Raw genomic sequence first — 25,353 nt, forward strand, 5'->3', positions numbered from 1 at the left:
TCTCCAGCAGTGCTTTTCAAGCTTACGCCTTACTCTCGATGACGAGACAGTGTGCTGAAATTTTTTGTACAATTCTTTTATCGTCAGAACCATGGAAAAATGTTTGCCCGCGTGGCTTCTCACAACCCCGTACTATGTTTTTTTTTTGGTCCTCGCAGCTGTAAGAGCGCCGAACACCAGTGGTCCTTACCTGATTGAAATGAGACCAGAATAGGCGCTCCCTCGACGAGCAGAGCATCAGCAGGATGAAAGGGTAGTGTATCAAGTAGACGCCGAAAGAAAGCTTGCTCAGCGGCACAAAACCATTCCACGACAGGATCCGCCCGACGACACCTTCGAAACAGTAAGAGCAAAAAATAATCGTCGGAAGAGAGTGGCTGACGTATTCGCGATCATGAACAGCTTTATAGCGAAAGACTTTCTCACGCCCCACGCGTGCTGTTGTCTATCTCTGAAACGTTAACCTTCCCTTCTTAATTAACGGGCGCTCTGATGCTACCGAAATATCGCAAGAGGTCTCACCAGCACGGCCTGCCGAGCAGGCCAGCGTCAGCCAAGCGAGGAAAAGCGACCACATGATGCGGTCAAAGAAAGCCTCAAACAGCTTCCCAACTTCCGTCGTGGGATTGGGCCGTTCGTACCAGGGGATCTTCATGAGGGAGGAGCACAAAAGACCGGCGACTGCTACGATCCAGCCCCCGAGCTGCATGCCCTGGACAAAAAGGGGAGCACATCATTAGCAAAAGAAAATAAATATCTCCGGCTTCCATGCATTTCTCCCTGCTTTCGGAACAAAAATGAGAGCGATAGCTACAACAGCTTCTTAGCCCTGAGAGGACCCACCCACCCTGCCACCCTTGTGCCGCCGGCCCCCCTATTGTGCGACCACATGCGGCGCATTCTCTCTGGCCTGAATTCCCTGTCAAGGCATTTATTGAAGGTATAAACATTTCCCAATTTCGAGATATATGAGGCGTCCTTCAGAAGCTTCAACGAAAATCGAACTGCTGTTTTTAGAGGCATACTTCAGCGCGCATGGGCTTCCTGTGCATTTTTCTTTGGTTTAGTTCTCTTTTTCAGACATATTCTTTCCTCCCTAGGTTCTCTCATCAAGTTCAGACATATTCTTTCCTCCCTAGGTTCTCTCATCAAGGGGCGGTGGGAAGGGTTTGATCCTACGCTTCAGGTGGAATAATATTTCTCGCCAGCAAGCACTTCTGTTGTGCATTCCATTTAGTGACATCTTTAGCGGTTGACACGGTAAAATTACTCACCTCTAACCAACTAGCCCGCATCAGTGCTTCAGTAAACTTCTTTTCTTGGGCTGCAACGTGTACATGAAATCCTTGCTATTGAGATAAGAGAAACAGATTATATAGAGGGTGTCCCAGCCAACTTGGACCTACATTTAAAAAAAACTAAGCGTTCTTTAGATCTGAAATCGCGCGGATGTTGTTAGGATTTATCTAAAGTTACAGTAACATTTTTTCGCTCGTCCTATTTTAATAATTAATCGAGGTAAATAAATTAACATTTCAAATGTAGCTTGAAACATTCAGGCATCAATAGGAAAGTTGTGAAGCTCCACATATATTGTCAAACCCAAGCACTTCCAAAGAGATAGATTTGGCGTGGCCGTTTTTATTCCGGAAAAACGAGATCCCGCGGAGTTAGAAAAAATAGCACGTGACAGCGCGCTCCGTGCGCCCGGATACGCCGCGATCACAGCGCTGTTATCTGTGCTTTGTAAAAGACATCACTCGCTTCGCGCCTTTTGTGCTGCCCAAGACAGAGATTCGCGTCGTACTTGGTTCCAAGTAAGCGCCAGCGGGTTCAGGCATTCAGGCGGCAGTTGAAAGCACGGCTCCCGTTTTTTAGCGTAATTCACATGACGTTACCAAGCTCTTTGCTTGTTGGGATCTGGCTCCAAAATTCGAATTCATGAGATTGTAGTTGTTTCTCCGCATGCATTCTGCTAACGTGAGAGCGCAATTATCGCCACAAAAACGGGAGCCACGCTTTCTTTCAACTGCCACCCGTACCCACTGGCGCTTTTCTTGGAACCATGCACAACGCGAAGCTTTGTCTTGGGCAGCACGAAAGGCGCGAAGCGAGCGATGTTTTTTTTACAAAGCATGGATGAGAGCGCTGTAATCGCGGCGCATCCGGGCGCACGGAGTGCGCTGTCACGTGTTATTTTTTAAACTCCATTGGCTTTCGTTTTTCCCGAATAAAAACGGCCACGCTAAGTCTATCCCGTTGGAAGTGCCTGGGTTCGACAATATTTGTGGAGCTCCACAACTTTCCTATTGAAGCCTGCACGCTTCACACTATATTTAAACAGTTAATTTTTTTATCTCGACTAATTACTCAAATAGGACGAGCGAAAAAAATGCTGCAAGTTTAGGTAAACCCTAACAACATCCATGCAATTTCAGGTCCGTCGAACGCTTAGGCTTTTTTTTTTAATCTTGGTCCAAGTTAGCTGGGACACCCTGTATATAAATAGTGACTGGCGAATTAAGGGCTCCGTTCAAATGACTGCTGTTTTTTTTCTTAAGGGGGGGGGGGGGGGGGGGGTGAGTTTCCGCATTGCTAAAAAAATGCACTGAAGCAGCATTGTACCGGCAGCGCAGAGCCATCAGGAAAATAGTCTTTTTGCCAATTTACTTTACTTGTTCTCGATATGTTTTTAAAACGGCTGCAGGTATACAAAACTTATTCAGCGGATGGCGAGAAATAATTTCACAGTGTAGAGAGTTGTCTGTTCGAAAAAATAGCGTACGGAACACAAGAACTATTGCTCTTTCGGTGTGTTTTAGCGTTTCTTTCCCAAGAATCATGACCACTGCAGAGTACGAAATGGATGCGACTTGTGCTTTGTAAATTTTATGGTGTTATCTACAGCAACGCTTACTCTAGAAGATTTGATGAAAACCTTTACGCGGTTTTTCCCGCATTGCAATATTTAGGCGCGTCAATGGCACCAAATAACGTAAGACAGCTTACCTTCGACATTTTCCTATCACGGAAGTCATCCATGACGAGGAATGTCATGCAGCCCATGAAGTAGCACACCGCATGATAGAAAGGCCGCATGTAAACACCCACAGATTTTATTGTGTTGCTGTAAAAAGCAGAAAAAACGAGTATTTCTGCTGCACAGAATTACTTCCTCTCATGCGCAACATATTCTCATCCCTCGACGGATACTTTAATATACATGGGTTAACCTGGTATACTGTGCAAAGGCTGCACTACTGAGGTCTTACCTTCGTTAGTGCGGGCTGTACTCAGCGCCTGAATACTATGTTAGCTGATTTCTAACATTAGTGCAGTTCACTTCCATTAAGACAAACATGACGTAACTTGAGGATTTGTTCGTCTTAACAGAAGTGGCCACAAAAAAGCTACATGAACTGCAACCTGCATACAAATATGTCATGTCCAAGAATTTTTGGAAAAAAATTTAAAAATTGGAAAATTATGAGACATTTCACTACAGTGCTGAAGTCACTACAGTGCTGAAACGCTTTCCTCAAGAGCAGGAATGACAACGAATGCCATTAGGGTTGAGAGTTGGGCCAGTTGGTACATTGTTCTAAAGATAAAACCAGCGGAAGGACGCAGACACAGAAAGCGTCGTCCTGTGTCCCTCTCTGTGTATGCGTCCTTCTGCTGGTTTTTTTTTTCTTTAGGACAACGAATGTAGAAACAACGACTATATAGCAGTTTTTTCATGCCTAACGCGATCTATAACAACCCTTTAATGCCACAGTCATTGTTCGGCTGTTGAAAGCGAAACAGCACGAGAAAGAAATTATTTAGTTGTAGTAAGAGAATACTACCTAGTAATCCATGTATAATAATGTCTTACTTATAATTGAAAAGAGGAGGTGCATTCAAAAGTTAGGTGCCTGTACTCTAATGTCGCGACCAAAACAGAATTCAGGTCAAACGGAGGTTAGGGGGAATCCTTCTGGGTGGAGTAGATCTGTAGAAATGGAGTAACTACTCACTGCCATCTACCCAAGCGCAGTGTTAGGGCTACAGGGGAAAGCTACACAGCTTTATTATAAACTTCGCAGTTGAGAAATGTTCGTCCTGGTACGGGGCTCAAACCCGGGACCACAGCTTCACCGGAGCAGTCGCTATACCAACTCAGCTAAGCGGGACGGCAAGCTTATGGTAGGGAGAGAGTGAATTGATCAATAACTTGAAGTGAGAACTGTGTTTGTCAAATGTTTAGAGAAATCCGCCAAGGCGGTGTAGATTTGTAATAAGGAAGTAATTACTCATTCGCAACCACCCAAGCGCAGCCAATACACCTACAAAGGATACCTATAGAGCTGTCTCAGAAACTTCGTAGTTAAAGAAAAATTCGTCATGGTCCAGGGTTCAAACCCGGGACCACCATTTCACAGAAACACTAGCAAACTGGTTTCATCTACCGGTTAACGTCGCCACCCTTCCTCCTCCTCCTCCTCGCTCTACCAGCTAAGCGCAGCCGTATGGCTGCGCTTAGGTGTATGCGAATTAGTAATTGCTCCCTTATTAGAAATCTACTACACCTTGTGGGATTCCTCTAAAGATTTGACCAACACTGTTCCCACTTTGAGTTATCGATCAATTCGCTCTCGCCCTGCCATCAGCCTGCCGTCCCGGTTAGCTCAATTGGTAGAACGACTGCTCCGGTGAAGCGGTGGTCCCGGGTTCGAACCACGGACCAGGTCTACGAAGTTTATGAGGATGTTGTACAGTTTCCCTTTGTAGCGTGGAATAAAATGAGTAAGTACTCCATAATTCCAAAACTGAATCCAGCTCAAATAGAGTGGCTGTGTTTCCCAGCTGAGAAATGTTTCACCTGATGCAGACAGCAGCAGATGACGCCAATCTTCAACTGACGGCATTAAAGCGGGGTAACAAGCCCTGTACACGCCAAGTGCTCACGATATAGAAAAGGTACAGGGCACCACAGACCCTACAGCTCCCCATCAGTCTCGTCAACCGTAAAGCAGAGCGTGCAAGAGACTTTTCGATTAGCTTACCTTGTATCGAATCCTGGGAATATCACGAATGGCATCAGGTCAGTACCAGCGATAGTTTCCACAGTGATGACGCAGCCCACCACCGACAGCAAAGCGAACGTACATAACGCCAACGTCTTGCGGCTGTGCAAAGATCACGTAGAAGTCATTAAATGCGCTTTTACGGGTTTTACTCTTTTCTTTATTTTTTTTACATACAAGCCCATACATCTTTGTCATCACACGAAGCACTGAACAGATTTGCCTCTCAGTAAAACCTGTTTATGATTTTTTTTTTCGTTTTGCTGGCGCACTTGCACCTCGATTTGCGCCTCAAACGCACTCTGCTCCAGAATTAGAAGTGCGTGGTCGTCACTACTACAAAAAGATTTTAAATATTTGAGGGGACACTTAATCTCCGCCATAAGGATATGACGCGATAGTATAACGAGTTGATTTCCATTTATGCATATGGTCCTTCGCTGCAGCGTCGGCAACGCCCGTGCCGTCGTATTCCGTCCTGGTCCTTGTCTTGCCTGCGTTGCGCTGTTGTGTCACGGTCATTCTCTACATTCATAGATCCTTGGGACTCACGTGGTGGGCCTTGTAAGACCCTAAATGCTCTTCCCGAGCTACCAATCGTTAACTGCCACCCGCTACAATTGGCAATTCGCTCACTATCAGGTGGGCAGGTTGTGATGACGCCGCAAGATCACGTGACTCAGGTGGCCCACCTGCCTCCCAGGTTGCTCCCTGGGCACCGCCTGCCAGAGCCATGCTCGTGTTTTTCGCTCCCAACGCCGACACCGGATTTTCTTGTGAACGGGGCCTTTAAGGCTATCGTGTTAAAAATTGACCCTTCACCTTGCCTAGTTGATGCAGCACACTCCACAGCAGGGCCGCAAAAAATAATAGCTAGTCATAGTAATAGTTCAAAAAGAAATAACAGTGACAGTAATGCCCCCCCTCCCCCCCCCCCCCCCCCTCCCGCAAGAAAAATTGTCGGCTGAAAGGGGGTGAGCGCAGCACGAGCGCCTGCCTGTTTTAGATATGATGAGTAAAATGAGGGCAGAAGATTTCTTTTTTAACCATAATTTTGTCAGACAGAACTGCCCAGCTTGAGCTCTGCTGATAGAAAATGACGTTTGACTAGTTTGCGATGACTATATCCTTTTTCTTGGACTAATCAGCACGTCACCAGCGAACGTTGCGTTTGCACTGAACTTGCCACGTGCCTCAAGCGCACATTTTCGGACTTTGTGCTGAAAAAAATATACAAAAGAACACTGGAATTTGTCCAGCTGTGCTGCTTTAAAGACCTTTTTTTTCGTTTCATGAAACTGGTATGGCATCACCTTATCCGCAACTACGTCTCTGCATTGCGAACGACTACCATGGCGTTTTGATTAAAAAGTTACTAAAGCTTGGTCAATAAATTGGTAAATTGGCGCTATTTTATATTTACTGACGTTTACTGCGGCTGTTCCTTAAAAGGATTTCTTTCGATTTCAACCAACCTATTGTTATAGTGCTCGCTAAGGTACCTGCTATAGAGGATCTGCCTCACGTCCGTCCTTAGAAAGGAGCGGTAAAAACAGAGAAAGAATACCGGACTGGGCGTTGGAACTCAATATTCTCTCTCTCTTTCTGTTCCCTCTGAGACTCCTGCCACAAATATCGCTAACTGTGCAGCATGCATACGCCACCTCGAGCACGACTTCTCAGCATTTAGTTAAGTTGACTTGAATTTAACGTCAAAGCACAACAGCACACCATTTTCAGCAAACAGCATCACTCTTCAGAGCCTTCCGTATATTCACTATCCTTCTAAGGGAGAAACCAGTGGGTGGCAGCTTTCTTACAAAGCATTTAAAGTATATAGCTTGCTCTCAGGCAAAATAAAGCAAGAAACGTTCTTAGTGAGGCCACGAACGATTAAGTTATTTTGTTTTACATAGCACAGCCGTTAATTGCGTTTGATGCCTGTTTCAGCACCTGGCAACATCAGGGTGTGTGTTGTTGCAGAGGATCACGTGAAAACCCCATGCACTTCTTTGCGCCGCCTTTGCCATCTTCGGATGTGGCGTGGGCCCACCAGGCGTAGCACTTTCTAGTGATCAGGCGAAGAACCCATACACTTATGCCGTGCCGCGCGCATCTTGCAAAAATTAGAGATCACTGCGGCGACCCGCGTTGGGAGGATGCGAAAGCATTGACGCCTTCTCGGACCTCGTCGCCTATCTTTGCCTCTCTTTATCATATTATTTCTGTTTGTTAATTAATTTAAGACTGAATTAGCGTAATTACCTAATCCTTTAATTAAATATCGATTTATTTACTCTCATTATACCTCCTTTTATTTCAATCAACCATATAGGTTTTTAAAATTTGGCGCAGTGGTTGCTTTCCCGTCCACTTACTATATCCCCGTCCAGCCTATTCAACCGTTCAATCGCTTTTGCTGATAAATACTTAACTAATTTTTCTACGTCATTGAAACTCTTTGTTCGATTAATTATCACTCATCAAATACATTATAATTCATATCGAACTCCATTTTCCCTCTTTTGCCTATTTTCTCACTATTTAGCCGTTTCACGGCCATTGTAAGAAGAATGAGAGGACGTCTCCGCGTGCCGCACTTTGTCGTCATCGCTGGTGGTTCGGGCGCGAGTCTCGTGCTGGAAAAAAAGGAAAGGAAAAATAAAGCCAAAGAAATTCAGGCCCGTTCATTTGACTGAACGGGCCTGAATTTCTTTGGCTTTATTTTTCCTTTCCTTTTTTTCTCGAATGATATGGAGCTAAATCAGCCGTAGCTAAATCAGCGTTTCTTTATAAGAATGCACTGCCAGTGCATCTGAGGCTGGTTGTGAGGGGAACTGCGTTAAGATTGAGCGCCTTATTGATTTCCCTCCCGTTAGCCATTGGCTCGACATTGGTACTTACCTTTTCAGTAATACCAAAGTCAGAAGAGAGATGAGGAAAAGCTGGAAGTCTGCAGACAGGTACCACGTGTGGCCGAGCACGTGCTGCCAGTGAAAGAAGGAAGGAACGTACGGTAAGGTTGTAGCTTTTTGGGCTGCTCGGTACAACATACTCAAAGGAAACTGACAGGGCACCGAAAAGCTAGGACGAGCGTCAGGTGTGCACACACACAGGCACCGGCTGACCATTTTTATGGCGAGGCGCTGACACTAACCCCGGCGATTAGGATTGTTGTTCGTTCAGGCCTTCGTTGTTTGCAGTATACAGAGATGAAAAATGACCCTAAAATAAGCAGCGAAGCATGATAAAATGCAAAGCACTAAAGCAGACGTCCACTTTCATACTTCGCATCAGAAACTTTTGTTTGTCCTGCTTTTGTCAAGGACAAATAAGCGGAAGCGATAGTGCCAAATATACTGGCACCGGTAGTTACACTGGAGTGCCTTATAGAGATGCACTCTTAAACACCCGCACACTGAATGCGCCAGATGAATTCAAAGCAGCGTGAAATAAATTAAGCATCAACTTCGACGTGCAAAGAGTGCATATTTTGATTATCCATTCCTTATTATACCGAACAAAATGCCGCAAGCCACTTGGAATGCGATCAACAGGCACCTAGGTAGTTAAAATAAAAATGGTGCGCATGATTAGATAACATTCAGTAATCGTGAAGTTTCCTCATAAGCGCTGAATGATCACGTCGATAAAGTACTTGTCGATTGCATTATGACAGACCGCAGCCTCTCATTTAGAGCGCCTTCAACCAATCACACTGTTAACATTTTTTGTTACCCAAAAACCAATGCTGGAGCAGACCTTCCATTATCGCGCTGCACTGCTGCTGCTCGACCTCTGGCCGCTTAACCAACTTGATTCGCGCTCGGTGGGCGAAAGACAAAAACCGCAGCCATGCAGTGCCGCCGCACACAGGCTTACCCCTAGAGTACAAAATGGCACCGTTTTCGTTCAAGACCGGAAGGTGGACCGCGACGGGAGGAGGAAGCGCCGTGAGGGAGGTGGAGGTTGGCGCTACTTACATGGTCTACAGAAAACGCTCCGGAGGAGCGTTAGTTGGATCAAGCGCTTGATCAAGTGCCATCAAGCGTAGGCCTCAAACTTCCCACGCGTTCGAACTTGGGCTAGTACTTACGTGCAAGTGGCCACGTGCTTTTCCCTTAGGAGCGTGACAGGCTGGCAGTTTACCAGGCTGGGCTAAAGGCTGCAGCCATGGCCGAGTGGTCTTAAGCAGCGGCAAGCGAAGCTGATGTATAAACGCCGTCACGTGTTCGGATTCCGCTGCAGGTCATGAGTATGGTAAGTATATTTTCTGCTTCCTTGTCTGCACTCTGTGCGACTCACGTCGGACTCGGGCTCTTAGTTCAAATAACCGTTCTGATGCTAACGTATTAACAGTGGCGGTTTCGAATGCTTTTGAGCTCTTTATGGAAGCTGAAGTTAGCGCACGTGATAGCTCCGTGAACCACACTGGCCCGCAAAACCTGCCTGCACCTCCTGTTCCTCCCGAGTGCGTGTGTACCACTTGTCGATACGCGCTATCGGGCTCTTCTTTCACACGCCCATGATGCGAAACGAGCGACCATCGTTTTCTAGAGCTCCCGTAGTTTTGTATTAAGCTACTGAAGAAACATATCCTTCATATTCGCATTTTTAGATAAAAATTTTTAATATTAGAATATTATAAGCTGCTCTTACGAAAATGTTGAAAGTAACGGTCCATTCTTTCGATGCGTAGCAAAATGTTTCTTGTGAAGTTTTTGCATCGCTCGCATCGAGCAGTTAAGACTGCCACAGAAAACCAATGGGGAACGCTTTTGACGATAGCAAAAACATTAATAGCAAAAAAATGCATGGCTACTAACGGAAAATATGCGGATTGTTATAGGGAAACCTTACAATATATTTGAAAAAATACTCTTTCCCGTTGAAAAATGCTTTTGTCCAGAATTGTTGGGCATGGACAAACAAAATTGCGTGCACTTGTTAGGAAACCGAGGGAGCCGCAGTCGTGCACCAGTATGCATCGCTCATTCAAATCTACTCTTTGTGCGTATACCATCATTCTTTCTGTGATACATACTTTCGAAGTAAGCCCCAAGATGTTTGTGTTCGTTGCAACAGCTTACCAGGACTCAGTTTTGAGCTCGATTAAGAGAATAGATTGCGGCAGTTGCGATCGCGGCATATAACCTTGTATTACGCTACCGCTACCTATAATACTCACCTCTTTGGTTGGGAGTGAGAGATTTTTAATCTGAACAAGCAGACGCCACCAGTGTTCGCTGACCTCGGCGTAAAGCCTCACGAAGAACGACTTTGAATCTGGTCCGGTCACGAAACGTGGAAGCACGTATAGGCACATGATAATGAAGTACAAGGGAACGCACAACCTGCAGGAAAAGAAGTCCATCAGAGTGACCTTATTTGCATTGCGGATGTTTTCATAAATGGCATACACAGTGTAGCAAGAGAGGCGGCCGATTTGTTTCATAGAAGTCGCTCACTGGCAGACGGTTATGAAAAGCACCAGAGCACCATTTGTTGAATGAACTAAGTGGAATCTGCCAGTAAATAATTAACCAGCGCATTCAACGTAATCCTCATCATAGTAACATGCAAACCAATCCGTTAAATGGACAACTGCTGTTAGGCTGGCGCAGTTTCTCAGAATTCGGCGGCTCCATTAGGTTTGAGTAACTCAAAACGCGATGCGGACCATGGCAGCCCCCGTGTAAAGCTTAAGTCTGAAGCGCCACGCAGGACGCGTAGACTTGTTTTGCTGTTTTGATTATTGGAAGTTCGCTGTCCACAAGTACAGGTACGAGCTTCGAACCGTTAGTGAAAACTGGGGGAAGGGCATTGCACTGGAAATATTAAGGCAAGGGATTGCGAAATTAGCGTCATTTTTGAACTATCCTTTTCCTTCGACTTGGCTGCTGGTGAAAATGAAACAGAACTTTTTTTTCTACATTTGTCATCAGTGCCAGTTGCTCGTTCTAACAACGGCATCGATTGTTTTTTGCGAAGGCACTGGCAGGGTGTCCAATCTTGGTACAGTTATTGTGCCTTTACTTCTTCGAAAAATTCGGCAAAACTCTCTGCATACTGTCGTACATGAACAATTTCCAAGAGCACATGCTTCTGTGCTGCCGCGTTTTTCCCGCGCTTCGGCGTACATCCGGCAGAGCTGATCACTAACAAGGTCCCGCAAAGCACTAACCTACAACCTGCGCCTTGATCTGATGATTTTCTTTGAAGGTCAAGTTAGCTCACTCCGTCTCTTTTCTATCTGCCGGTAGCCGCGAACGAAAGTATATTCTTCCTCATGCGGTTCATTTTCCTCCGCACTCCATTTGCAGCGCCTATGCATTCTACCCGCACTCGTGCGGCACCTGATGCGGTAATCAAGCAAAAGCCTATTTCCACGAAACCATTTCAATATTTTCTCATTTACGTTCCTGTTCTCTTGGCCGATGGGCAGCAGCGTGAACAGATACCCGAGTTAAATGAATGGCTACAAGCCTTAACCTCACTGCGCTCTTCGCTGCATTGTTTGTCCTTCCAATCATTAATATTCTCTCTCTCTCTCTGATCACACCATCTCTTGCTATGTAAGCTTTGTGTCGGATTCCTCGATTAGAGGTGCTTTTTTTTCGTTTGTTTGAAACTTATGATATCAGAAAACAACCTTTTCTGTCATATCTGATAATTTACCGGGATAAACTTTGTTTCAAGGGGAGCTGCACCACCTCAACTGAATCATAGTTCTAGCTGTATGCGATACTTGAGAAAGGACAAGTGAAGGGTTGCTCACCTGATCAGCCTCCGAACCACAGCGATCAAGAAGACAATGGGCCCGTTCCGCTTTTGTTTCATGATAGCCATGCAGAGAAAGAATCCACTAGAAGGCCAATAGTAGATTAGTCTTAAAGCTACCAGGAGCTCTGAGTACTCAAATGATCAGTGTTTCAGCCAGGCAGGCGGTCAGAGTATCAGTTTTTTATGCCTCAATGCCTCACTCTCTTAATCAATCAAGCAACCAGAGTTTGCGGTCATCTGTCTATGAAAAGGCCTAAGCACATTTCGACTCATCGGTATTATTGGTAAGAAAATAATTGCATTCGTCCAGAAATTATTTCCAAACTTTGAGTACGCTCATAATCAAAGCTTAGCTCTTCTAGAGTGATGCCTCGCTCCTCCTTGCTTCTTTTAACTGCCGTAGCCACACATACTGAAGGACAACTTCAGCTACAAGTTTCACAGGTTATCTGACAACAAAATGTTATTCACTTACCTGAGAAAGAAGAAAGTGTCAACACTCCCGAATGCTGTCGCTATGATAATAGTTGCTCTGTCTTCGGTAGCGATGAAAATATTTAGCACGCGTCCTAAAAAAAAATAACTCCATTTCACTCTACAAATTAGGCTTACAGCATAAGCAAAACAGACAATGAAAGCCCGCAGTGAAATCCAGATTGAGTACTGTATGCCTGGTTGTATATTATCTCATGGGAGGCAATATCTGTGTCACGTGCGCTGAATACGGGAGAATGCTTTCGGTATTTTGGATTGGCAACATACTTTTGTAAGCTTTCTGGTTTATGAACCCATGTTGAAGCCTCAATGCGGTCAACTTCATTGGAGAAGTTGATCGCATTTGGAAATAGATATTATGCGCATTAAATATCTGAGAATCTTCCGCTTTTAGAGCCCGTTCTAAGGGCACCGAGGATATTCAGACTTCACCGTCCTTACAGTTCGCTGTCTCTGAGAGAGGCACAGTTTCGCTAGCTCTTTTTCAGTTTCAAAGGCACAGTTTCGCTCTCGCCGCTACACTTTAATGGCCGCCAACCTTCAATCTAGTACGTAGACTCAGTCACATTGTCCGATTCAGGCTACAAAGTACTGAGGTTTCACACAAGTCCCGCGCAGTGACTCGCTACTTTGCTCGCTAGTGTCCTCACTTTCGAATGTATCGGCGATAGGTAGTCGGAAATCTCCAACCCATCAACACAGCACGCCAAAAAAATTGTGAATTATGGGTTTAAAGTTTCGAAGTGACACATAAATTATGAAGGAAACCACAGTAAAGGGCTCCGGATTAATTTAGACCAATAGTGGTTCTTAACGTACGCTGAGCTCGCACAGCACACGGGCTTTTTGTATTTTGTCTCGATCGAAATACAGCCGTCGCATCTGGGATCGATCCCAGTAGGGCTACACAGTAGGCATTTCCAACGCTGGTCTCGTTTTCGGTTTCGCTGAACAGGTGACAACTAGCCGCACCGTATATGCGCGAGTGGTACCTGTGAAGCTCCCGGAAAAGTCTGTGTATTTACTACACTGCACTTCTAAAGCTCTGCTTGGAAGGCTATCATGCTTAAATGCACTCACCCCAAGTGTCAGACACCATTTGGTAGGTGTGGCCGATCACGATGTGAGCGATGCTTAAAAATCGCACGCCGTGCAGAAATTGCAAAGAGTAAAACTCTGGGTTCGTCTTCTCAGCCACACGGAACAATGTACGAGTGTTCGCAACCGCTGAAAACGCTGTCACCAGTCCGAGCACAACACCTGGAATAAAGTTTTGTTGCCGCCTTTAGAAGAGGACAAATTAATGGTCCCAGAAATCGTGGCTATTCATGCACGCCTAAGCACGTTTCCTCCGAAAGTGTCTTTTGTTGATGCCGCTTTGGAGGTGCTTGATTCCTGAAACGATATCGATTTGTATTTTCGCGGCAGTGCTGGGCCTGTTGCTAAATTATGACTCAAAATGCAGCCTTGTACGCTGGCTTTCGGAGAAATGGCGTTAGGCCCACACATTGCAGTGCCCTTGCCTCTATGGCTTTCATCTGTATGACGTCTGTCGCTTTCACAACCTCGCTGCTTCCTCCATATCACATAAGGTGGTAATTTAGTATACTCACATATGACCTCTCTCTAATCATGACTGAAATCTCACTGTATGGTTTGGCAGCGCAACTGCGCTAAATTTTTGGCGCATATCTCACATAGTGTTACTAACTGAGACTACCGCGAATTGAACTTTTTATGACTTTGGCAACCACCGGAACAGGCTGAAGCATAGTTACTAGGCTAAGAAAAAAAAAGACAAGGGACAGCGAAAATATAGCGTTGCGACTAACGTTAGACATCACTTGAAGTTTATTAGACATTTAGGGGAAAGATGCACAGTGCGCATTCACGCATGCTCGAGGAACTCGGAATTGTGGCAAGTGCTATATAGGCCAGACGGCCCAGTGCCTGAACGAAAGATTGCGGAAGCACAGGACAACTTTAGCAGCTCTGATGGCAGATGGCCATTTGGCTGCCCATTTTCGCAATAATAAATAAAGAAAAATAAATAATAATAAATAATAAATAATAAAGAATAATAATAAAGAAAAAAGGAAAAAAAGGGAAGAAGAAGTTTGCACACCTCTTTTTCACAACCCTCGAGCATTGAAGCGGCTCGGCAAGAAGGTAGATAGAGGGATATTGAGGCTTTTTTTTTAAAGGAGGAGACAAGTGCGTAAGCACCCCCTCAATAGCACTCACGAGAAAAGAAATAGCTTGCTTGGCAAAGAGCACGCGCTTCAACATATTGTGAATTTTGTTTTTCTTTTTCCTGTGTATCGGCTATTGCGTGCTATCGAGTTAAGGAAAGAATTCCGGGTTTCTCGAGCATGCGTGAATGCGCATTGTACATCTTTCAATACATCCGCACATCACCCGACGGCAGTCTTGAATATTTATTTCTATTAACGTTTTCGCTATCGTCAAAAGCGTTCTCCATTGGTTTTCTGTGGTAGTCTTAACTGTTCGATGCGATCAATGGAAATAATTTTATATTGTTTAAAGATTTTGCTACGTATTAGAAGAATGGACCATTGCCTTCAATATTTCTATAACAATAACGTACAATTTGCCAATTTCGAAACTTTTTGTCCCAGAATGCTGAACATGACTGAAATCGACACTAAAGGCTAGAGTAGCACGGGCACTCACCGCCTTTTCGCTCGGGCTGTTGTTTGGACAGCATGCGAAAGTCGACCAACGTGGCTGCAGTAACAACAGTAGCTAGAAGAGCTAGGTATGCCCTGCACAACGAAGCACACTTGTTAGGTTGCTTGGCTTGACTTCTAATTGGCTTGTATACGCAGAACGCCCCACACTTGTCGCTGCTACGCGAACTTTGTACTCCGCAAAGCACCATTCAATTAACTTCTACATGCTAAATATCTGCCTTGATTGTAGGGTACGCCGTTATGAAAAGCTTCAGATTAATTTAGATTGCCTGCGGCTGTTTCCTTGCATCTGTAACCTAACTTCTGTGGCCGCCGCGGGGGTTTGGTGGTAATTAGTGCTCGGCTGCAGGCCTGAAAGACGTGGGTTCGATCCCGGCCGCTGTGGTTGCATTTCGATGCAGGCGAAATGCTATGAAACCCGTGTGCTCTGCGATGTCAGTGCATGCTAAAGAACCCCAGGTGGTCTAAATTATCCGGAGCCCTCCACTACAGCGTCCACCATAGCCTAAGTCGCTTTGGGACATTATATCCCATAAAACCATTATTAGTTATTAATACGTATCTCATTTAGCTTTTTTGACTACAACACTCCAAACACGTTAGTGACGGTAACTGTGAATCCTCTGGAGGGTTTGAACTTGTACTTGTACTGCCTGCAAACATTATTTTCCAAGTCGTAATGTTTGAGGTTGATCTGCAACATAGGTTAAAGAGCACAAAACGCAGCGCCTGCCCACACGTTCCTAATTATATGCTTGCTTCTTTTTCCAGTTATTTTTTCTAAAATTTCCTTCAGCATAATTTAAAACAAAAGGCATCACACCTTCATCGCACCCGGATACAAGCGCACGTATGGATGTTGGAACACCTTACACAATTGCTATTTGAGTCGTGCTCCATGGTTCTGGCTCTGCTGTGATACAGTTCGCCACTTTAATGGTTACCACTGAAGGCTTCACTGCAAAAAAAAAAGGAATAAACAACAAGTTTTCAAAGGCTCTTTTCTGAATCACTATGCGCGTGCTAATGTTAAAAAGTTGGTCTTAAAACGGGAGGTTTTAACCAATCAGTTTCTTTCGCAAGCAATCCATAAACTGAACGCATTCGTATTGGCAGTTTACCTGCCTGCAATACAAAATGAAAAAGACAATTGAAAAAAATTAAAGTAAGCTGCTTGCAGTCCGGTACTTGAAAAAGTAAGGTCAAACACAGCGCTTTTGAATTTCTTTCAAAGTACATTGGCCAGGCATTCAAAATGGCTCAAAACAGCCTGTCGCACTAAAACTTGTCGCACCAGTTATCAGCCCTCTCTGATCCTCTGCGTTATTTTAGCACAGTTATGAAAAAGGTCATTGTCGTACAGCACGCTAATTTTCGATGTTTGTATTTTTGCCACATTATTAATTTTTAAAAAAAAACTAGTTATATTTAACTGAGCTGGCACACATTGCATTCGCCAACACAACTAAGAAGGCATTGGCAGTTGAACATTTGCAGCCACATTATTCGCTCACTTCGAATCGCCACAATGTTTCTGTAATAAAGTAGAAGCTATTGGCATGGCTAGTTCTTCATTAATTCTAATTTGTAGCTACTTACTTAGCAGAAAAGAAGCTATTTTTGCCTCTGGTGATTACTTGTGATCAAAAATAACAAATATCAGCGTTCCGCACGGAACAATTCTTTGGTTTTAATACTTTCTGATACACGAGAGTGAGTCAACAAGTAACCCATTTTTTTTTCAGCCATGCCATGCATGATTCTACTCTGGGTATATTAATAATCCCTGCCACCACGTAGCGCAGGCAGCGCGTCGAGGTTTATCAGCGTGACGGGAACGGTGATCTCACCAGAACGCGGAGAAGATAGCCACCGCTTTGGAAGTGTATGCGAGAAGGGAGCGCTGTACGCTTATTCGTTTTCTGTTAAGCGAAGGTGGAAAACCAACTGATATTAATCAATGAATAATTAAACCGTCTGTGAACGCCCCTCTGTTACTTCATCAGTTTTACGAGCTGCGTTGCAAGCTTAAAAACCGAGTCTCCATGAGTGCAACTCATCTGTCATCACCATCATCATCATCAGCCCACGTAAGTCCCCTGCAGAGAAAAGGCCCCTCCAACTGGCCTTCAAGTAACCCTACTCTGCGTCCGTTGTAGGATTCTATCCGTGCATACTTCATAATGTCACCTTTGGCTCCCCATGATAGATTTACCTTTCCTTGTAATCCAGTCATCAGCCTCAGGGACGACCCATTATCTTCTCTCCGCATTGCACGCTCTGCCCAGATCCGCATTCTCTTGTTGATTTCAGATATACATACAAAAAATTGGTGTACCTCTACGCTTCCCGGTAATTCGGTTTTTGAGCGCAGCTGATGCGGTATTTGAACTATAGACGACCAGAGACGGAACACGCTGTACCGAACGGAGGCGGACATGGGTTTAAGCATCAGCAGCGCGCACAGTGATCTGCCGGAGCTGAGCTTGTAGCTGAGCCTCGGTCTTATGCTTGGGCTTATAGCTGAGGTCGGCGCCGAGGCGCGCCACTCTGAGCTCTAAGAGAGCTCAGCTTTAGAGCTTAGCTGAGCTCTAGAATTTGCGTTCGTTGCCTAACCTACTCCGTTCTCTTCCTGTCTCTTATCGCCAGCCGCATCATTTTCCTTCCCATAGCTCAATGCATGCCCTTATTTAATTTCAAGCCGCACTCAAAACACGCAATCATGTCTGTGGAATAGTGTAGCTTTGGTATATCAACCGTGGATGGAAGTGTGAATATGTGTGGTAATGCTAGTGTGCCTTTCTGGTGGGTCTTGTCTTCAGATATGCGTCCTGAATTGTGCGTACCAGGTCGTGCGTGAAGACCTTAACATTTCTCAACTTCTCTTTGTAAAAGAGAGAGGAATCCATCAGCGCCACTGATAACATTTTCTTGTCAAGTTTTTAGTTCGCTTAAGTCTCCTACTGCACAGCGAGTGGAGATGGTGACTGAGCGTACAAATGGCATCTTTCATAAGCACCTCAGCAGCATTGTGTGCGGCTTCGTAACGACCGCTCTGAAAAATGTAGGAATAAATCCGCGAGACCTATGGGTTCAGTATGCCATTTGGGTTGAGTAATGTTTTCAAAGCACGATACGGTAACACCACTCAATACGGTAGCTTATGTTCAGTATGAAGCTGTTTCTGGCGCTGAGTCGCTCGTATGAATCGCCTTAAAATTATGGAGCAGGCCGTCTTCGCGCTGCAGGCAGATGTGATTAAAGAAGCGCAATTGCCTACAGTCTTCACGTCTCAGATCTTACGACGCAGAAATTAACTTTTGGACGTACCTGAGTTCACTAGAGATTGCAAATCCTCTTGGTTGCAGTCATCCAGGAAGCAGATTCCAATCCGAAGGAGGGAAGTGGTATTGTCATATATTACTGCCCTGAAGTCGTGAATCTGAAGGAAAAAGATACGTCTTGAAAAGCAACAGCTATTTCCAGCTCCAAGCGGAACTATAACTAAAACAATATTCGACGGACAAGTTTACTCTGGCTGAGTGAGACTCTCAAGCGCTGCCGAAGCAGGAGCTGGCCGTAGTTAATCAGGGACACAAGTTACTACGTAAGCGTTTCGCGCGCAGTAGCAAGCTGTGACTGACCCCCCATCCTAATCATCGCACCGTTGCCTCTAATTGCAGGCTGACCATACGGGTTTCTGACAATCCTAAAGCGCTCTGCGCGCGAGTTGGTTTGTGAATCTTGACTCTTGTTATTTGAGAACAGCTTTTGCTGCCAGAGCGCTAGGCAACCTGAGGGATACAGCTTCTCAATTCCGAGACTTCCAGAAAAATAAAAAAAAATGACAACATTTATACTCATATCATGGTTCAAAAAGTAGAATACAACCGCGCGGGCAGCACCGCGTCAAATACTAGAAAACGCCACGAAAAGAATAACCCCCTTATACCGCACGAATGGGAACATGTACACATTTTTTAATTCGACCGCGTTAGGAGGTCCATGAAGGCAAAAACTCTCTGGCGTAGATGGCGGCGATGTGCGTTAGGCCTCCGCCTGGCAACTGCGGCCGGTGGCGAGAGGAAAGTTCCCCTTTCGATTTGCAATCGAGAGGCTGGACTAAAAATGGTGGGCAAAAATTGAAATGACGAAGAATGACTCAACAAAAATTAACAAAAGAAGCAATTACGAATAGAAATTAATTATGAATACATTAATAATTAGAATAGAACACAATGGAATAGAATCGCAATGCGAATAGAATGAGAATTCGAATAGTCTGGCGAGTGAAAGGAAAATCCTGTCGCATTTCCTCCGCATGGATCCAATTCATCGCCCCTAAATGTTTTTTTTTCGTGCATTTGGGATACGCATAAATTGATTACACCTTTTAATCCATTATGGCATTCGGTAACAATCGCACTCATTTTGCTGTGTACATTTGTCCCTTTGTTGGTGCATGCTTAATTCCATGTTAAGCCACCATTACAGATCTTGGGTATGCGCTATCAAGCGCATGGGCCGTCACTGTCAATAGCCTGTACTATAGTCCTGGATACAACTGAACAACGAAGCGGCAGGTGCCCATCAAATGAGGCCCTCCAGCCAATGTCGTCGACCTATTTTCATATGCCGCTGTTAATCCGAAGAAGCTTTGGTTATTTCCCATTCATCTGCCACCGCCGGCGATTCCAAGCTAGCAGATCCAAAGAGACAGGTGAATGGGAGAAGGTGGGGAATCGGTCAAGGGAAACAATCGGTTGACGTCATTGTCTGGAGGGGCTCCTGTGACGGTCATTTTCCGCTTGGTTCTTCAGCTGTATGTTCTTCGTCGTTTTCGACACGAACAGAGTGTGCTTCCTACCGAAGCTGTCAAGAACGTATTGCTGCGTCAGATTTGGCTAGAAGCGAGACCCGTCTTAAGTAAAAAAAAAAAGAAAAGTGGCACACGTGTCCGCTACTCGTTATAAAGAACTGAGCTGTTCCTGTGTGCCAGGTGTACAGGCTGTTGTACCTTTGTTTTCTGCTGATATACAATTGTCAACAACTATACATTAATTCACCAAAGCGCATCTCGCCTTGAGCATTTAAAAAGATCGCTGCGGTTCGCGTGCGCCAGCTTTCATCGGTGGCTTGCGTCGGTGTGCGAGCGCCATCACGCGCACACCACACGAACCGCATACACAAATGTCGCCGCGAACGCGACCTCCATGCTCTCCCCTCCAAGTAGCGCCGACGCCGCGCACAGCTGACCGCGCATCTCGCACTCCAATGTAGACACCGCAGTGCTTCTATTCTCCACGCGACACGTGAAGTGTGGTTACCCCCGTAGTAGCTTCCACAGTGCTTCGCTGTACAAGGATATGCTCTCCTAGCTTTGCCAGTGCTGTGGGACGGAACGAAGCGATGTAAAACGTGCGACTGCATCACAACGTTGGACTCTCCGGACGAACGCTACGCCAATCGAAGCTCTCATATAATTCAGGGATATATTGAGATTAATAGCAGAACAATGTGCAACTCAAGATCCAGGGAATACAAAATTATTAACGTATAAATCGCTAATCTGGCCGTTACTAGACTATGCTTATGCGGTCTGGAATCTCTACAAGCAATTATACATTAATCAAATCGAGGGAATCCAAAGCAAAGTAGTTCGTTCTGTATGCAGCAGGTAGGAGAAGGATTTTCGCCTGCCACAGAGCTTTGCTTTCTAATTTACAACATTTGCTGGCTCGTTGGTGCACTTCTATCTAATTCCTGCTAAGCCATCCACGATAAGTAAACATACCCGATCATCGCCCGTTGCTCTCCCGTACTAACCCTTTTAGATACATCTTTCCACGTGCAATCGAATGCTGGAATTCTTTATTCTTATCCATTTGTTTGCTCTCTCTCAACTTATTTTTCACCACTGTCGAACAATGTTAGCACGCTTTGCAATTTTAGTACACGGCTCATTTGGTTTCTCCTTGTGGGCATTCCTGTATACTTCGTTTTAAACCACAGCACTATTGTCGAAATTGATGCTACGGCAAATACTACGGCACCCCGGCAAATACTACACCCACTACGGCAAATAGCCCCAGAGGGCTCCAGTGTGCAGAAATAAACAAACTAGATGAGCAGTTTGCCGATGAACGAGCAAACACTCGTTCCAAAAACGTAACTTCCAAAAACGTAACTTGAAACATGGCTTAATCATATGGGCCATCCAAAATGAGGGAGTGTGATGCTTATACGAGGGTAATCCCAAAAGTAAGGTCTCCAAAGGGTTGCGGCCGCAAGGAAACTATTTGCGTGGCTGCTCGCTATGCTGCTGTGTTCATTGTTCCCCGGCTTCCAAACAAGCCATGACTCAGCGTGAAAGGGACTGTCAGTCTTGGCCCACAATCTCACTGGCGCACAAAATTGAAAACTCTTGTGCGCCAGTGAGATTGTGGGCTCTTCCAAGTCGCAAGTCATGTAACTTACACCTTCAGCATTCTGATGGTCCAGTTAAAGTTAAATTAAAACTAGGAGAGACATTTAGAATAGGGACCCCTATCCGTTACAGCGATAGCGGATCGCCAGTGTGCATTATCAGGACAATTACCCAAGGGGCATTATTGCGCCTGCGCACGGCGTTCCGCTCTTTCCCGATCCCCCTAATCGTTAGGGTCCGCCTAATTTAAAAATCCCTAATATTCTAACCTAGCGTCTTCTGCGCGCAAGTGACCACTGTAGTAATAACAGACAGCATTTCTGGCCAAGAAATTTATATTTGTCTAATTACAAGACGTTTACTCAGAATTATTGAGCAACCACACTGGCTTTTGAGGCTACTCGGCTTCCGAACAGTCGTTCATTCAATCACTTGAGTCGCTCACCGACAAATTCTCGATAGCATCAACAGAGAAACGCAATGACCTCAAAAATAATAAAAAAAGTTGTATGTGTCGCACTGCCTGCGTTTCGGATATTACCTTCCACCCCTTGCCCGCATGGAACACACCCACCTGGGTGCATTCTTGATGGTAAGAACGGGCCGGCCCGTGGACTCCAGAGGAAGGACCTAATAAGCTGATATTAAAGCCACTAACATGATAAATGGCGACACGCGAGCTTCTTTCGTGACACGCCTGCCGCGCCATGATTTCAAGTGCACCGCCAATAAATAAGAACTTTGCAACGCCGTTTCCGTGGCGCGCCCGGGTGACGCAGCTGTGATGTACCGCCCACAGTGGCAGGTCTGATAGCACTTCTTTCACCTCTTTGTCTGGCGGGCTCAGCTTAGCGCGTTGAAAAAATTACTGTACCCGTTAGTAGTTCTCAGCTCTTACTCTCTGTTGCCTATATGTATTGGGCTTAAAACAAAGAAAAAGCTTTTGGGAAACCAAGAAATCGATAGAACCATATAATCAGGAAACGTTTTGCGCGACTACGACACCCCCACCTGGTGCCCAGAAACTATTTCAACAATCGTGCAACAATCTTGGACGCTTGCAAAGTCCAGTTGTGCCCTAGGTGAAAACCTCACACTTTTATATAGATTCTATATCACACGGAACATCCAGCACGCGCTTGTTACCCTTACCTTCGGATGCAGGACGCCCGATATATATTCCATACTTTTCTCCCAGGCCGTGGCATTTTCGACAATGAACTCGAGGTTACAGTACTGGCCATGCGACAGCACTTCTCCCGAGCTGTCGCGCACCTCCGTCTCGAGGCACTCATCGAAGGCTCCCATGTCCACGCGGGATCCTTGGAGAATACCCGTCGGGTACTTCCCGGTCGCGTCGAACACTGTGAGCATGTGCAGCGAGAAAAAAAAAAACAACGGAGTAAAGGTTAAGGCAAGCAACATCACTCAGTTTTAGTCCAGTGTAACATTCCGACATAGCAGGAAGTCATGCAAGGAGAACTAAAACCATTCGTCCACCAAATAGTTTGTTGCACAGGTTGCAAATAAATTATAGCACTGTGTTTGATTAAACGGGCTTTTCCGCTCTGTGTAGAGGCTTGGCTACTCGATATTTCTACGGTCGGACCCATGCATGTGCTTGTTAAATTGATCAAAAGTGGAGTCCTGGGACATAAACGATCCTACACGCGCTTCAAAAATTGATTTTTTGCTTGCTACAGCTACACCTGGGCAACGAGGCGCGCTAATGTGGATGGTCCCGCACTAATCTTAATTATGCAGGAGCTGTCAAACACAACCAGCAGTTCATCAATGCAGCGGCGCTTTAGCTTCTTGTATCCATCAAAATACTGCCGCGAATCCACGAAGTCTCCAGCAGCTGTAGCCAGTGGGCGACCGCTGCGAGCACTTGCGTTGCGATTCCCTTTGTATTGGTACAGGTGATGGGCACGGACTGAACTGCATCTTTAAAAGCACGTACTCTGGGACATGTACGGCTCTTCGCACGGTGTGAGCGATGAAGATACTGACGTGACTGGCGCTGTGTTCACGCGCGCCGGTTTCTCTCTGCAACAAGTCCAAGAGAGCAACGACGGTGCACCAAACGCGGAGCGATATCAGCAGCAAGTGATAATGCGTTCGGTGCTGCCGTTTTGTGCTTAGCGGCTTTCACTTTCGGAAACGTTTCGATAACGGCGTGCCGCACATTCACCACGCTGATTACCTATTGAGAGAGCAAGCTGTCAGATACGCGCCGCCTGTACTTTCGCTCTGCTAGTTCAAGCGCAGCATCACCGGGATGCAAGCGTCCGTACTCCCCACGGCATGCAGTCTGTGTTTATTTATTTTTATTTATTTTATTTATTTACAACATACTGCAGGCCTACAGTAGGCCCAAGCAGGAGGGGCGAATACATAAAATATGCAAAAAAGAACAGGATTAGCAAAATTGAAAAATGTTAAATGCAAGTTGTAACACAAAATACAGCAATAAATACAAGGCTCAGATGCAAAATACAAAAAGTAAACGCAGAAATAAATGGATCTCAAATTAAATGCTATGAAGAAAACATAGAGTCAAAAGAATCAGCTCTGGTTAAGAGATCTGGCGGACACCTGTTCCACTCCTCAATGGTGCGTGGAAAAAATGAGTATTTAAAGGCGTTAATCCTAGCACTGTAAGGGGTTAATGATTGTGCATGATGATTTCGTGTTTGGCGCGTAGTGTTAGGTTTGAGGAAGGGGTCTGCATTCATAGACAGTTTATGGTTTTTTAGTAAGAAAAGTAGTTTCAGTCTTTGAATTTTCCGCCGCAGCTGTAATGTTTCAATACCGTGAGTTCGCATGAGGGTCGTTGGTGAGTCAGTTACACGATACTTTGAAAAAATAAAACGGACGGCTTTGCGTTGAATCATTTCAAGGGCCTCGATGTTACGTTTAGTGTAGGGATCCCAGACGGTGCACGCATATTCTAGTGATGGTCTTATTATCGAAAAGTAGGTTAATTTTTTAAGTTCAGGTGGGGCAAGTTTTAGTTTATGTCTAAGAAAGCAGAGTTTACGAAATGCTGAGGAGCATACGTTTGATACATGTTTATTCCAGCTAAGGTTTTTTGTTATTGTAACTCCTAGATACTTGTACTCGCTGTTGAAACTGAGTGTTCTGAGTGACGTGGGAGAAGGGCTCATTGCGGATACGCACAGGAGAGCCGCATTCTCTCTCCCTTCTCCGTTACCCCTCCACTTCCCTCGCGGCGCAGTTCGCTTGTCTACCTTCAGTTAGGCACTTCCTGCGCTTTTCCTTTCTTCGTACCGAATTACTATTACTATCACAAAGCTAGCTGTCCGCGGTCCGTGCCTCGCGCTTCGTGCTACGCTCCTCACCATCGCGTCCAGAAGGGCACATTCCGTCCTCGCCGGTTTCGACCGCACCTTACCAATCGTGCTTGCTGAATTTTTCAGCGTCGTCATGACGCACCTTGCCGTCGGCGTCACAACAGAGTACGTCACTCTCTAATCCAATCCAACTCAGTCAACATCATCATCAAACACTTGCATTCACGTGGTGTTCACTTCAGGAGTAAAACACAAGACTGAAATAAAGAAGCATCTTCATAACTCATGTCAGAAAGTAGAAAGTCGCCAATCAAAGGCGTAGGCGATTCAAACATTTTTGGTTCTCTTGCGGGTGCCTCGTTTCTATTCTGTTCAGAGCGGACGAAGTACTGCCCTCTTACTGACGCTGATCTCGCACGCTAACGGGCCTGATTTCGCCACAGTTCTGATTTCAACGGCAGGCTCTCAACGGCATTCACGTTCTGTTGCACTCGCTAGGGGGCCGGTGAAGCGGCTGCTTTCTCACTTCAGCCGTCTAATCGCCTACT

General features: G+C 45.4%; 1 protein-coding gene across 1 annotated transcript in view; it reads right to left on the reverse strand.

The window, feature by feature from the left end:
• The window catches only part of LOC149353728 (nose resistant to fluoxetine protein 6-like), a 79,636-nt gene that overhangs the window by 48,661 nt on the left and 5,622 nt on the right, over positions 1–25,353 (reverse strand). The window contains exons 2-14 of the mRNA XM_089575855.1: positions 22,641–22,852; positions 18,392–18,503; positions 15,935–16,019; positions 15,042–15,133; positions 13,428–13,607; positions 12,328–12,421; positions 11,848–11,934; positions 10,258–10,423; positions 7,974–8,056; positions 5,049–5,171; positions 3,010–3,127; positions 523–712; positions 191–333 (exon numbers count right to left, since the gene is read on the reverse strand). Of these exons, the coding sequence (XP_089431981.1) occupies positions 191–333; positions 523–712; positions 3,010–3,127; positions 5,049–5,171; positions 7,974–8,056; positions 10,258–10,423; positions 11,848–11,934; positions 12,328–12,421; positions 13,428–13,607; positions 15,042–15,133; positions 15,935–16,019; positions 18,392–18,503; positions 22,641–22,852 (1,685 nt within the window). The remainder of the gene's footprint in view (positions 1–190; positions 334–522; positions 713–3,009; positions 3,128–5,048; positions 5,172–7,973; positions 8,057–10,257; positions 10,424–11,847; positions 11,935–12,327; positions 12,422–13,427; positions 13,608–15,041; positions 15,134–15,934; positions 16,020–18,391; positions 18,504–22,640; positions 22,853–25,353) is intronic.

The sequence above is a fragment of the Amblyomma mixtum genome, chromosome 3 (assembly GCF_055824585.1).
Source record: "Amblyomma mixtum isolate Tamu chromosome 3, ASM5582458v1, whole genome shotgun sequence".
NCBI lineage: Eukaryota > Metazoa > Arthropoda > Arachnida > Ixodida > Ixodidae > Amblyomma > Amblyomma mixtum.